The sequence below is a fragment of the Musca vetustissima genome, unplaced genomic scaffold, assembly GCF_032173495.1.
Source record: "Musca vetustissima isolate MV318-11 ecotype Yass unplaced genomic scaffold, APGP_CSIRO_Mvet_v1 utg1823, whole genome shotgun sequence".
Taxonomy (NCBI): Eukaryota; Metazoa; Arthropoda; class Insecta; order Diptera; family Muscidae; genus Musca; species Musca vetustissima.
This window is the reverse complement of record NW_026875056.1, coordinates 156,837-169,696: the sequence shown is the minus strand read 5'-3', so window position 1 is coordinate 169,696 and position 12,860 is coordinate 156,837. Positions and strand designations below refer to the sequence as shown.

The 12,860-nt window shown below is 36.3% G+C and overlaps 1 protein-coding gene across 1 annotated transcript; it reads left to right on the top strand.

Annotated features, from left to right (window-relative positions):
• Positions 1–10,418: 10,418 nt before the first annotated feature.
• LOC133337571 (diacylglycerol kinase 1) lies at positions 10,419–12,480 on the top strand. The gene is made up of 4 exons (XM_061545787.1): positions 10,419–10,592; positions 10,881–11,109; positions 11,178–11,359; positions 12,341–12,480. Exons 1-4 carry the CDS (start codon positions 10,503–10,505, stop codon positions 12,428–12,430), a joined length of 591 nt encoding a protein of 196 aa, XP_061401771.1. The 5' UTR covers positions 10,419–10,502; the 3' UTR covers positions 12,431–12,480.
• The last annotated feature ends 380 nt before the right edge of the window (positions 12,481–12,860 follow it).

Genomic DNA, 12,860 nt, shown 5'->3' with positions numbered 1-12,860 from the left:
CATGGAAAAAAATATTATGACACCCACATAAATACCGATGACAATTGTATCTAAATTTTATGGCAATACAGACAGATATCCCCAAAAACACAATAACGACATAACATTGTCTTGCTGCATTCAATATCCAACAATATTCATACATAAATACTGAAATAATCCCACCAAAAATATCCTTTCAAAAAGGATAATTTTTCCTCATCCGGAATGTCTTTGGGATTCAGTGTTGATGCCTTCTAAGGGGATTTCACTAAATGAAACATTTAACTTTCGTTTAAAGATTAACAAGATGAGATTGTAAATATTTAATATTACCAAAAAAATGCACACACATATATATGACCATAAACTTACATACTCACACACACACACAACACATCACATCCTTTTGGTCCTTAAGTGAAGAAATTGAGAGAGAGAAGGACAAAAACAATAAAGATATTTGTAATGTTTGCACATGAAAAAAAATGTACACAAAAGCATACGACACAACATTTTTATACAAAAGATGTAGCCTATATGGTCATGTACCAATATTCCATATCCCCCTGACTTCTTCCATGTAGCTCATTTCTGACCGAAACCCTAAACAAGTATTCACTTTTGGTCATTTACGAAACATTTGAGGTCCAATGTGAAGAATTTGTCATGTCATGAAATACAAAACAAAACACTTAAAGTGAAAGTAAATAAAAAGCATGCAGATGTTCAACCGTATGTGCGGACATGTGTGTGTGTATAAGGATTTCCACATGGACAGTCTAAGGACATTGAACTAGGATACATAAAAAAACATTTATATTTTTTTCAACAAATATTTTTTTTCAATTTTTTAAAAATATTTCTTTTCAACAAGTCGTGGATTTTTTTAAAAAATAATTTCGACTTTCGATAATGTCGACTTTTTGGAAATCACTTTTAAAGTGAAAACTTGAAAATACTTTTTTTTTTTTTTTTGTAAATCCACCTCTGCATTGGAACTAGAAAAATATTTTAAACAAGTGAGCGGAGCTGTATAGTCGGACGGGGCCGACCATATGATACCCTACACAACATCCACGAAACTCAAATTTTTTTGTGATTCTATATTCTGAGCTTGGGCAATATTTCGCGATATTTGCACACTCTTGACCGATTATAGGTCAACCAATATTACTAATATTCAGTACAACCCTTCTAATTTCTCGGTCATATTCCCTTCACAGTCTCGGTCCAGTTCATCCCAAAGTTATTATCTGATCATCACCGAAAATTAGAGGCGTTGTCCTTGATCATACATACATGGATCCTCATGGATCAAAGCGATCGGAGCTGTATTTGTGTAAATATTTAAGTGTAACTCCCACATCCGCGAACCTACGACAATATAATTGATATCTATTTAAAGGTCAACCACTCCTCTTGGACATACTATGAACTTGTCAGATCTTTGTCCTTCGAGAGTAAATATATACGCCATAGAACAAAAATGTAATTTTTCACACAAAAGTCAGGGTTCATTTGACACGCTAAAAATTGACCGATCTTTATCAAATCAGGCACGCCCATGCTTTGGCCCGATCCCCTACTCCATGTTAAATTTCCACCAAAAAAACCGAAAAAAAATAGTTTTTGGTCCATTTCATCCCCTAAATATTAACCGATCTTTACAAACAATAGGGGCCTTCATTGGCCAGAACCTATCCTACATGCAAAATTTCGTAAAGATTGGTCCATAACGGTGGCCTGTATCGTGTTTACAAATTATAATGGACAGACGGACGGACACACATGTCTAGATCGACACAGCTAATCGAGTTGTGACGATCGGTATATTTGAAGGTGGATCTAAGACCAATATTTCGCGGCGTTACAAACTCTTGGGACTGCACAAAGCTATAATACCCTGACAACATAGTTGTGTAGGGCACGTCTTTCTGTCCCCTACGAAAATATTTTTTAATAAATCCCCACCTCCATGAGATTTTGAAAAAAATACACGCCAGTGTAATAATTTTCAGAAATATTTGTTTTATCCGTTTATTGTTTAGACCTCACGGGGATCTTCTTTTTTTTAAATCCCCGTTCTTGATACCTTCAAAAATATTTCTTTAAAAAACTCTCTTTAACCTTATTTTTTACATTCAAGACGCTATGGAAGTTTGAAAAATATTAAAAAAAAGCCTTTATAGGTTCTTAAAATATTTTATTGTTGCAATTCACCAGCTCAGCTGTTGCTATTCACCAGCTGAGCTGTTGCTATTCACCAGCTGAGCTGTTGCTATTCACCAGCTGAGCTGTTGCTATTCACCAGCTGAGCTGTTGCTATTCACCAGCTGAGCTGTTGCTATTCACCAGCTGAGCTGTTGCTATTCACCAGCTGAGCTGTTGCTATACACCAGCTGAGCTGTTGCTATTCACCAGCTGAGCTGTTGCTATTCACCAGCTGAGCTGTTGCTATTCACCAGCTGAGCTGTTGCTATTCATCAGCTGAGCTGTTGCTATTCACCAGCTGAGCTGTTGCTATTCACCAGCTGAGCTGTTGCTATTCACCAGCTGAGCTGTTGCTATTCACCAGCTGAGCTGTTGCTATTCACCAACTCCATAATCTGGTGATCTGCTGGCATATTTTCAATTTTTATATTTTTTGTATTCATTCACTGACCAAAAATAATTATTTGTAATGTTGTCACCCAACTGACCTCTAAGACGAAAAAAAAACTAACCTAAAACCAAAACATGAACCCCTAACGCATTTTGTAAGGAGTTGTAGGGCCGAAAATGAATTTGGCATTACAACAACAGCATCAAAAATACCAGTGGGCGTTATTTATATGTAGTTAATGGTGAATACACTCAACTATGTGAGTGTATGCGTGTGTTCCTTTATCCCATTGAAAATCCCACAAATTCCCATATTGAGACCTATGGGGAAAGTAAATGGAAATCCCATGTTTGCACTTAATGTCAAGTTGTGACATTAAATACTCTGACTCTACAATCGCGATGTCATCCACTCGAGTGGATGGCAATGTGCGTGGCATACACGAGATGTGACACATCGTAAGAATGAAATAAAATAAATTTCGCTGCTATGTTCTTCTGTGTGTGTGTGTGTGGCATTAACATTAGTGTTGCACGTTCCACAAGATTTCCGTTGCCATTTTCCTAGGCGAATCTGACTCTTGACTATGTCAAGTTTTTTGTTCGCCGTTCCTCTTAAGACATTTTCCCAAATGCTGTTAACTTTAAATGTCTCCACGATTTGTCTATCCGTATGAATTTAAGATGAGCCAGCTACCATATTCCGTAGATGAAGTTCAGAATCTTTAAATAGGAAATTGGAATGGATAGAGCAGAAAGAATTAACTGCGAACATATGTAGCTCGTTATGTCATGGATGGGGGGTGTATATGTGTGTACGTATGTGTGTGGGTTTGAGTGGGTGTATATGCCATTTTCCAGGCCAAAGAGACCACTTAACTTATGGCCATGAAACAAAGACATTCAGCCATTAAATTTGTATGTAATGTGCCATTTTTTATAAATAGTGGGATGTTTCTTTTCGTCTCTTAATGGCCTTCAGAACTCCATTCGGACCAATGTGGTATTGAGGATGTCTTATCTCACTGATAAATTAGTGTCCAAGGAAATTCTCGTATATGCAGGAAACTGAATCCATATTCAAGAACCATTATTTAAACATTTTACATAAAATCCACGTTTTTTTTAAACAATGTAGCAGCTTTAAAAATATTTCTTGTAATATTCACGGCTCTATTGGACAATGGAAAATATTATTTAAGAATTTATGCCTCTATGAGACCTTGAAAAACTATTTTGTAAAAATCATCGACTTCGTCCTTGCAAAAAAATTTTGCAAAAAAAAACACGCCTCTATAGGATAGCGATTTTTTAAATTCACGCCTTTGTAGGACCTGTAAAAAATTTGTATAAAATCTGCGTCTTCATGGGATCTCTACAAAATATTTTTGTTTTATCCACGGACTTAGATTTTTTTAATACCCCGCCTCTCTGGGACCTTTAAAATTTGTTTTTTTTAAGTCCATGCCAATGCGGAACCTTGTCACAATATTTTTCAAAAGTCTACGACCCGTCGACACATTGAAAAGATTTTTTTACAATCAATATATGTTTATTCGGGCCATTGACAGAATATTTTGACACCTTCAAAATTATTTTTTCACAAATCCCCACCCCTGTAGAACCTCTTTGGGCATTGCAAATATTTTTATGAAATATACACCTCTGTGCAACATTGAAAAGTATTTATGCTTCTATGAGACCTTCAAATTAATTTGTTAACCATCCATAATCTATTCACCTATGTCAGCTGTGGCTATCCATAAGCTTTTCTATGGCAATTCACCCAGCTCAGCGGTTGGTATTACATCTCTACCTCTATCACCTCTCAGCATGAATATCCATCAGTTCAGTCCCTTATAATCACCAGCTCAGCTGTTGATATTCACCAGCTCAGCTGTTGATATTCACCAGCTCAGCTGTTGATATTCACCAGCTCAGCTGTTGATATACACCAACTCAGCTGACCTGCTATTGATATTCACCAGCTCTGCTGTTGTTCAGGTTAGCTGTTGCTATTCCCTATCTCAGCTGTTGATGTTGACCAGCTCAGTTGTTGATATACACCTCAGGTGTTGATATTCATCAGCTCCGCTGTTGATGTAGCCCAGCTGTTGATGTTGACCAGGTTAGATGTTACTATTCCCTCAGCTGTTATTATTACTATCTCACATTAGCAGCTATTGATATTCACCAGCTGTCCAGTCCAGCTGTGGATATCCGTATCTAAACTTTTGACAAACATGAGCTCAGATGTCGATATTCACAAGATCAGCTGTTGATATTCTCAAACTCAGCTGACCTGTTGTTGATATTCACCAGCTCAGCTGTTGATATTCACCAGTCCAGCTGTGGGTATCCGTATCTAAGCTTTTGACAAACATAAGCTCCGCTGGTGTTGTAACTATTGAAACCATTTTAGCTGTAGCTATTCAACCGAGCTCAGCTGTGGCTATCCAACCCGGCTCAGCTCTGGTTATTTATCCAGTTCAGCTCTGTTTATTTACCCAATTAATATTTAGCTATTAATACAGCTCTGGTGTGACAATTATTGCAGCTCAGTTAAGGATATTCACTCAAATAAACTGTGAATTTATCACTAGCTCTGCTGAAAAACACATACATACGGGATCGTCTATTGGTTGTGACCATGGCGCAATGAATATGTAGTCCATTTAGATCAGCTGATGTCTTGATTAACTGCCAAAGTGCGTATATTCTACTTGAATTCGATGTGCAATGTTGCCAACCATGTGAAATATTATAAGGAAAAATTTGACAGATGGTCGAGAAAAAACCAAGGGTTTTGTTTTGTCAAATTTGTTCCTCAATCCGCTAGGGATATTTATCTTGATCAACTGTTAATATTCATCATTCATTCGCCTCTCCCCCTTCCCAAAAATAGAAGGCCACACCATCAAAAAAGCAAAATTTTGGCAATGGAGCCATTCAAAAGTGCTAGCGTGTACACCGCTTCAGCTGTTGACACTCACCTCGATCAGCTGATAATATTCATCATGATCAGCTGTTGATATTAATCAGCTGATTTTGATTTGTTTTAATACATCAATCATATCCCAAAACCATATGAACCCAATATATTTGTTCAGATTACCTAAAATATTTGTTAGACACATACAAAGTAAAATATTCGCCTCTCCCCCTTCCGACCTCTTCCATGTACTGCCTGCCATTATTCACATATTGTAAATTATGCTTAATAGGGCTTATCCCCAAATGTGTACAATGTAATTCTCTCTGTCTCTGTGCATAGGCATGCTGACACATTTGCCAATAAAATAAACCGAAAGCTGTTCTAGGAAACACTCCGGAACGACAACAACAACAGAACTCCATATGTTTGCTCGTATGTTTTTATGGTTGGTATGGCTTTGTTCATGTAAAAACATTTTTTGTTTAGATTGCAAACAACAGCAACAACAAAATCTGGTGAACATTATCACAAAGGAAGAAAAATAAAACATTATTTTCGTTTTATTTTCAAGCAATAATAAAAAAAAACAGAAAATTCGAAAATGTCTGAAGTGTTTCTGGCCGGGCTGTTTGTTCCGAATGTTTGCTAAACGTGGGAGACATTATTACTTTGTTGAGGTTTGAAATGTATTTTTCATGAAGTGTCTTTTTAGCACCATATTGAGTCCTTGTATAATTTTTTGTGTGTATGTGGGTGTAAAATAAGTTTTATATAGAGGTTTATGTTTATTTCCATAAGGACACTGGGATATTTGTATTGTTTTGAGATTTGCAATATTTTAATTTTATATAATAACAGCTGATTAAATAAACAGCTGGCATAATGAATATTAAGAGCTGACTTAATAAATATTAACAGCTGAGCTTGGATAATAGTGTCAAATGAGTACAACATTAACATCTGACCTTGGTAAAAGACTGCTGAATTTAAAGGATAGAAATACGAACAGCTGATCTATTGAATATAAACAGCTGAGCTGGTATTTGTCAAATGCATCCCACCATAAATAGGTAATCCATTTAGCGCAGCTGATGACTCGAATAACTGTCAAAGTGTGTAATTACTACTTGAATTCGATGTGCAGTGTTGCCAACCATGTGAAATAATATAAGGAAACATTTGACAGATGGTCGAGACAAAAACAAAGGTTTTTATTTTGATACATCACCTTATTATTGCATCGTGAGTTTCTACTTGAATTCTACGAGCTATGTTGCCAACCATGACAAATCTTACAATTTGACAGATGATCAATTAAAAAACATATGTTTTTGTTTTGAAGACTCAATGCATAGCTAGGTATGTTCACAGCTGATCTGATAAATATCAACAGCTGAGCTGGGGTGAATTGCCAACTGCTGAGATAGTTGTGTAGTCACTTTTAGCAGGGTAAATTCTCACATCTGAGCTGGATATATATAATCGGTTGTATTGATTATTATATAGACGAATAAGGATGAATGAGGATTGCTGTGATGGTTGAATATTCTTCCACATTTGGACCTAGTGAATAGCCACAGAGATCTTGGATTTGTTTTGATTTTCCGCAAACAAATTGTTTAAGGAAATTAAGGTAATTTTTTAAAGTTTAGAGGGAAATAATATGGGTTATAAGAAAAAAAGAATACTATATTCGGGGTAGACATTAAATATCGAAATAAAATTAAAATAGTTTTAATTTTAAAACAGCTTAGCTCTGCCCAATTTCCTAGTTAAAACTAGTCTTTATAGTCTTAGTATTTATAACCCATAGTATTTCCCTCTAAATCTTACCTTAATTTTCTTAAACAATTTGTTTGCGGAAATTCGAAACAAATCCCAGTTTATTCTGTGCCATGTAATTGGCATCTTTATGGGACCATAACGTATTTAAAACCATCTCCCAAAAGACATTTATTTTCCACTTGATTTTCATTGCCTAAATTAGATACGGTTATAAAAAGAAAGAAAGCAAAAAAGAAGGAAGTAAAACCTAATAAAGCCAAGGAGTGGAGCCTACATCTATCTCCGCCATGGAAAAAACAAGAATCAATTCAAGAGTACACCTAACAACAAAGCTACTACCTAACCCACGTTCACAATATCTACCTTTCCCTAAGGGATAAAACAAAATACTTTTTCTCCTTTTGCCCAACTTATCTATGCCCCAGCACCAACTCAAGATGGGGTTGGGTGGCCTTCAAACGTTGTGTTCCTGACAATAAAGTTGATGATGATGACGACTACGACGGTGATACCGATGAAGAGGATGCTGATAAGCTATTATACCCTAAAGTAATTCTAAACATTTCGATTTTGGTTTGTTCTTTTGTGCCTTGGTGCCTGCCACCAGTCAGCCAGCGATTCATTCATGTTATGGAGTGTTTTCGGTTGAAACTTCGTCTGAACATTTTTTTTTTGAAAAGTTAAAACATTTTTACGCTTTAACACTTTCTTCTTCGTCTCTCTCTCGAAAGTCTTAAATAAATTGACTAATTACTCTGGAGGCGAAAACATAGGTATAGGGTGTGAATATACCCCGGCACAAAAAGTTAAATGACAAATGTGGTTGTAAAGATTTAAGGAAAACATTTTGACATGCCACCTCCAGCACACTCCAACTCCTCCTACCTCCAAACAAAATACACATTTGCGAAAGGATATTAACAGTTAAAGGATGCTCTTAGGATAAAGTTGAGACAAATTTAGGTAGGAAATTGTTTGGTAAAGATTAAATCGATTTATTGTCGTATCCACATAGTAATGTGAGTCACATGTGTATAAACATAGATCCGCCAATGAATATGGGGAAACGATTTACTGCAGCCAGGGAAATAACAATAGAGATTTCTTTTTAAATAGGAAGACAATTAAACTTTGTGAGAAACAATGTTGTCGATATTTGCTGGATATAAACTGTGGACTAACAACAAATCGGATGAATACAAATAGATATGATTTGGAATGTAGATAGCTGAGCTGATCAGTTGAACCTTCAAAATGTGAACTTAAAATCCCATCAGCTGATGAATATCAACACTTGATCAAATAAATATAAACAGCTGATAAGTATCACAGACTATAGCCTATCAACGCAGCTTCATAATCGAAATTACTACCATTAGAACTAATAATTGTTAGCTGGTAAATAGCAACTCTTTCTTTTTCATAACCCGGTCCATAGATTCTGCTACTTTAAACTGCAGGATTTCTTCTTTCTGTTTTTCGTAGTCATCTGTTTCTAATTCATGTGTCTTCTTCAGGGGTCTTCCGTTTAAATGCATTTTCCCTCCAAAGTGAGGGCTTCCCGAGGGCACCAACATATCATTGGAGGGTTCCAGCTTATTACACAGATCCTCCTTTACATCAAAGTATATGTCCTCCATACGATTCAATTTGAAGAACATATCTTTAGAAAAGTCCACATTTGAATTTTTGGGAATCAACTTTCTGATTTCCATATAAATTGCCTTGAAATATTCCATTTCGGATAGGACTTTTTCTTTTGACATTTCGGGCAATTCTTTTTTCACGTCGTCGCATCGCTCAATTACGTAGTCGGCTTCATTGTATATTTCCTCCAATGCAAAATCATAAATTTGAATGTTCTTGGCGTAGATCGGACAATAGAACTCCAGATAATCCCGTTTGATACCATTCACTTCCTTTACAATGTTTTCACACATTTGTGTCACCTGCTCCAGTTCTAAATTTAATTTTTCATCCTTAATTTCGAATTCAAGTTGCTTGAGTTCAGCCAACATGTGTTGAATAATATTGACCCATTCCTTCAGTAGACCTTCTGGCCGGAAGGGTATTCTTTCCGTAAAATATGCACACATGGCGTTTAACTCCTGCGCACCTCTATTAAACCGCCTAAACATTCTTGTTCTCTTCTTCTCATCAAGTCTTTTTTCAAAAGACTCTATGGAAAAATCTAACTCGTTCTCCATTTTTTTTAATAAAAAACTCTTCACCTCGTCGAACCGAAAACCTAGCAATTTTTGAGTTCCTCACTAAAAATTGCTGTTGTATTTTTTTATAAGTTTCACTATGTCGTATTTGCAGCCACGACTTTGGTGGTTCAATTGAGTCTCTTACTAAATTTTTACGAAGGACCAACAAATATTCAGACAGCCACAGCTAATCTGTATAATAAATCAAGACACGACACGGCGACCCGACCGTTCTTTTTGAGTGTTTGTAAGGCACTGATTTTATTGTAAAATATTTATTCTTAGGTACTACTTAAACAACTCTTGCTTAGCCTAATCTCAAACGCAAAATACTTATCAATAAACTATTTGTTCTAATAATAGAATTTGATCTGTGGTGAGTTTTGCCCTTGTATGCGTCATAAAATCTCAACACAAGCAACCACAAATCTTCTGCAGCTGCTGTATGTGGGAAATAATAGGCTGACCATAGTGGTTAAACAAAAAAGGTTTGGGTAGCTAAATTCTCTTTACACTTCCATTTAATTTTGTTAATATTATTTTTTTCACTTATTTTGTCTTATTATTTTTTAATTAAGAGCGAATTTCTTACTGTGTATATGTATACGTATAAGTGTTGACAACACGTATACGCACCATATTCATTCACAATGATATTGAATTTTTGATAATTACATTTGCAATAATTTTATTGCCCATGCATATTAAATTACACTTTAAATCAACTTAATTCCCCGAATCAACACCCATTTAGGCAATTAATTTAAATTTAAAAGGAGAAACTGCTCAACAATATTTCTAATTAAATTTTTATTAGGCCTGCTTAATTAGAATTTATTATCATTGTCTGTTTTTTGTTTGGTTCTGGATTTCTACATTACTTTATCTTACACTCCTTATCTATCTCTCTTGCTCTTCCACAGGATGCCGCAATTTGTGTTAAATTTCATTTGGAACGTGAAAAGAATCCGCATAAATTCAACAGCCGCATGAAAAATAAACTCTGGTATTTTGAATACGCAACATCGGAAACGTTTGCCGCATCTTGTAAAAATCTTCATGAGAATATTGAAATATTTGTAAGTACAAGAACGTGCTGTGGCATCTTTTTTGGGGGTGATAAGCAAGACAAGAAATATTCAAGTGAATGGAAACCACAATGAACTTGTTATTTCGCTTACAAATGAGGCTCTTAAGGGTACCGAAAAAAAAATAAAAATATATCCTAAATAAATGACCTCGTTAAGAAATATACATTTTTTGGGAATATAAATTTTGGGTTTTTGTCATGCCTCAGCATAATTAAGTTTAAAATATATACATATAAATAGAATAACGAATTTCTTTTTTGCCCTTTCTCTGCATAGTGTGATGGTGTTTCCTTGGATTTAGCCAATGGACCACATTTACAGGGTATTGCCTTACTTAACATTCCCTATACCCATGGCGGTTCTAACTTATGGGGTGAACATCTATCCCAAAAACGTATACGCAAAAGTACTGGACCTTTTCGAAAGGGCAAGAAACTGAAATCATCGGATAAGGAGCTGTCGACAACTAGCTTTACCTCCGGAGATCTTTCGGTGGCCATACAAGGTGGGTGTGAAATAACAAACAAAAAACCTCTGAAAATAATTATTAATTTGTATACCATTTCATTGTAGATTTTGGCGACCGTTTAATTGAAGTTATTGGCCTTGAAAATTGCCTGCACATGGGCCAGGTCCGTACTGGTCTGCGTGCCTCTGGCCGCCGCCTGGCCCAGTGCAGTGAGGTAATCATAAAGACACGCAAAACATTTCCCATGCAAATTGATGGTGAACCTTGGATGCAACAACCCTGCACGGTAAGTTTGAAGATGTAAATTAAAATTCCTTAGAAAATGAGGGAAATTTTTGGAACTTTCGAACCCCAACAGAACTGTGGATAGTCATCAACTCAGCTGTTCATATGTTGATCTTTATCACATTAGCTGCTAATTTTCAAAATTCCAGCTTTGGATATTCACCAACTCAGCTGTTGATGTTTCCCAACTCAGTTGTTGATGTTCAATAGTTCAGCTGTTGATATCGACCATCTCAGCTGTTGACGTTCACCAGCCCAGCTGTTGCTATTCACCAGCTCAGCTTTTAATATTCACCACCTCAGCTTTTGATATTCACCAGTTCCACTGTATATGTTGACCAGCTCAGCTGTTGATATTCACCAGCCCAGCTGTTGCCATTCACCAGCCCAGCTGTTGCCATTCACCAGCCCAGCTGTTGATATTCACCAGCTAAGCTGTTGATATTCACCAGCTAAGCTGTTGATATTCACCAGCTAAGCTGTTGCTATTCACCAGCTCATCTGTTGATATTCACCAGTTGCTATTCACCAGCTGAGCTGTTGCTATTCACCAGCTGAGCTGTTGCTATTCACCAGCTCAGCTTTTGATATTCACCAGCTCCACTGTATATGTTGACCAGCTCAGCTGTTGATGTTCACCAGGTCAACTTGTGATATTGCCCAGCTCAGCTATTGATAGTCACCAGCTCAGCTGTTGATATTCACCAACTCAGCTGTTGATTTTCACCAGGTCAGATGTTGATCTTCACCAACTCAGCTGTTGATCTTCACCAACTTAGCTGTTAATCTTCACCAACATAGCTGTTGATGGTTACCTGATCAGCTGCTGATAAGATGTTTATCAGCTCAGCTATTTGATAAACACCTAATCAGCTGTTAATAATCACCAACCCATCTGTTCCTATTGTTCCTTATTTTTTTTACAATAATCATTCGTTTGTATATCATTTAAAATCTCATTGCCTTCTCTCTTCTGTTACAGATCAAAGTCACCCATAAAAATCAAGTTCCTATGCTAATGGCACCACGTTCCGAAAAAGGCAAAGGTTTCTTTAATATGCTGTGCAGTTGATTTCGGCGTAGTGCCTCGACCAGTGCCATATTGCGTGAACATTTTACTGCAGCACCAGCAATGCCAGCACCGGCTGCGGTAGCAACGACTGCCACAATGATGATGGCAGGAACATCGACCACAACAACGCCAACACATGTTACAGAAACCACCGTCCAAAGAACACTAGAAAAGCTTTAATTGATCGCAAAAAAAAACCAATGGAAAATTGAAAAAATAGAAGCTATGAGGAGGGAAAAAATTTCAAAAACTAATTCCCCCTCTTTTTGAAATGGGAGAAGTGGCTAGTCGGCAACAACTTGTAGTAGTAGAACAATTTTAGTCAAATATTAGAACAACAAATTTTTAGTAATGAAGAAGTTTTTTTTTTGAAAATTATTAGAAAATTAAGAAATACGCTTAGAGAAATTTTTTGAAATGGTTTTTATAT

Bases quoted from the DNA above. Each gene is read 5' to 3' on its own strand.
- LOC133337571 (XM_061545787.1), top strand. From the start codon at position 10,503: ATGAAAAATAAACTCTGGTATTTTGAATACGCAACATCGGAAACGTTT. The intron at 10,593-10,880 runs GTAAGTACAAGA...TTCTCTGCATAG, and splicing joins ATGAGAATATTGAAATATTT to TGTGATGGTGTTTCCTTGGA. The intron at 11,360-12,340 runs GTAAGTTTGAAG...CTTCTGTTACAG, and splicing joins GGATGCAACAACCCTGCACG to ATCAAAGTCACCCATAAAAA.